Here is a 1253-nt window from a genome sequence, read left to right on the forward strand (position 1 = left end):
ATAGCATATGCAGAAATTAAGCAGTTACCTCTTCATCATTGGGATCTACAGTTGTTTCGTCATACACTCTCTGATTTTCAATAGTCTTTGGTATGGCTTTTGGAGGTGCCTAAAATAAATGAGTTTATTAACATAACACATTGATGTAATTTTTAAGTGTATTGCGAAAAACACATTCATACTACCATGATACTGTGTATATTTCCACACAGAATTAGAAGTATTATTTATTTTGTGCCAGCTTTTAAAAAAAGAAGTTACAACATCGCCTTGATTAAAAATATGCACGGGTACTGGGACACCAGAGAGCACCACATGGAGGAGAAGCATCGCGAGAACAGTGGCACTGCTTAATTCCAGTCTAATTAAGAAATGGGGTTCCAAAACAAAACAAAGAAGAGGAGAACTTGCTATCCACTTTTCTTCTCTTCCATGGAAGAAAAAAACTCTACTTTCAACGGCAACACATTTTAGCCTTGACATCTACAATTTAACAACTAATAGCCTATAACGTTTACCCTGTTTACTTGCACTACTCTTGTGAGATGATGACGATACAGGAACTCACAACGGACTGCCTTCAACTGTCAACAGGCTTTTGAAGTAGTTCAGGAAAAGAAGCAAAACCCTTGTTCGTGGCTGGGCTTGGAAAAAGCAGACAACCGGTCCGGGCAGGGTTTGGTCAGATCCGATTGTTTTAATTTATACAGAAATTACTTACCAGAGTATAATTCCTAATAACACCAACACGATGCCATAGCAATTACATCGGACAGAGAAGGCTTTTCAGGAAGGGCCTGCTTTTAGGCCATTATTAGCTTAAAACTCACCCTGCCCGATTACAGCATCGTTTAACACAGTACCGTTTAACACACGTTTCTACGCCCGGCCGTTTGATACCTCCGCTACACAACACGGCGTCCCTGAAGGCTACCAGAGATGGCTGCTCCACCTCACTGGAGCCTGCGAAGCAGCCGTTTCACTCACGAAACTGAAGAACCCCCAGCGCAAGGCTCAGCTGACGAACTACCACCGAGGCGAGCTCTTCCCCCTTCGCGGCGGAGCACGGCCTCCCAGCGGCGGGGACGGCCTCGCCACGACACGGGGCCGCGGCACGCTGCAGCCGGAGCCCTTACTTCGTCTCCGAGCGCTTCTCGCTCCTTTCTCCGCTTCTTCCTGGCGGCCAGTTTCTCCTCGCGGGAGAGGGAGAGCCATCCGTTAGCCAGACCCGCCGCCCGGCCGGGGCCTCCCCC

The 1253-nt window shown here is 47.4% G+C and overlaps 1 protein-coding gene across 1 annotated transcript in view; it reads right to left on the reverse strand.

Moving 5' to 3' along the window:
• Window positions 1-1253, reverse strand: part of RPF1 (ribosome production factor 1 homolog (S. cerevisiae)) — a 20740-nt gene that overhangs the window by 4448 nt on the left and 15039 nt on the right. Inside the window, exons 2-3 of the mRNA XM_009333895.1 lie at window positions 1137-1246; window positions 29-109 (exon numbers count right to left, since the gene is read on the reverse strand). Of these exons, the coding sequence (XP_009332170.1) occupies window positions 29-109; window positions 1137-1246 (191 nt within the window). The remainder of the gene's footprint in view (window positions 1-28; window positions 110-1136; window positions 1247-1253) is intronic.

The sequence above is a fragment of the Pygoscelis adeliae genome, unplaced genomic scaffold, assembly GCF_000699105.1.
Source record: "Pygoscelis adeliae isolate BGI_AS28 unplaced genomic scaffold, ASM69910v1 Scaffold10, whole genome shotgun sequence".
In the NCBI taxonomy this organism is placed as follows: domain Eukaryota; kingdom Metazoa; phylum Chordata; class Aves; order Sphenisciformes; family Spheniscidae; genus Pygoscelis; species Pygoscelis adeliae.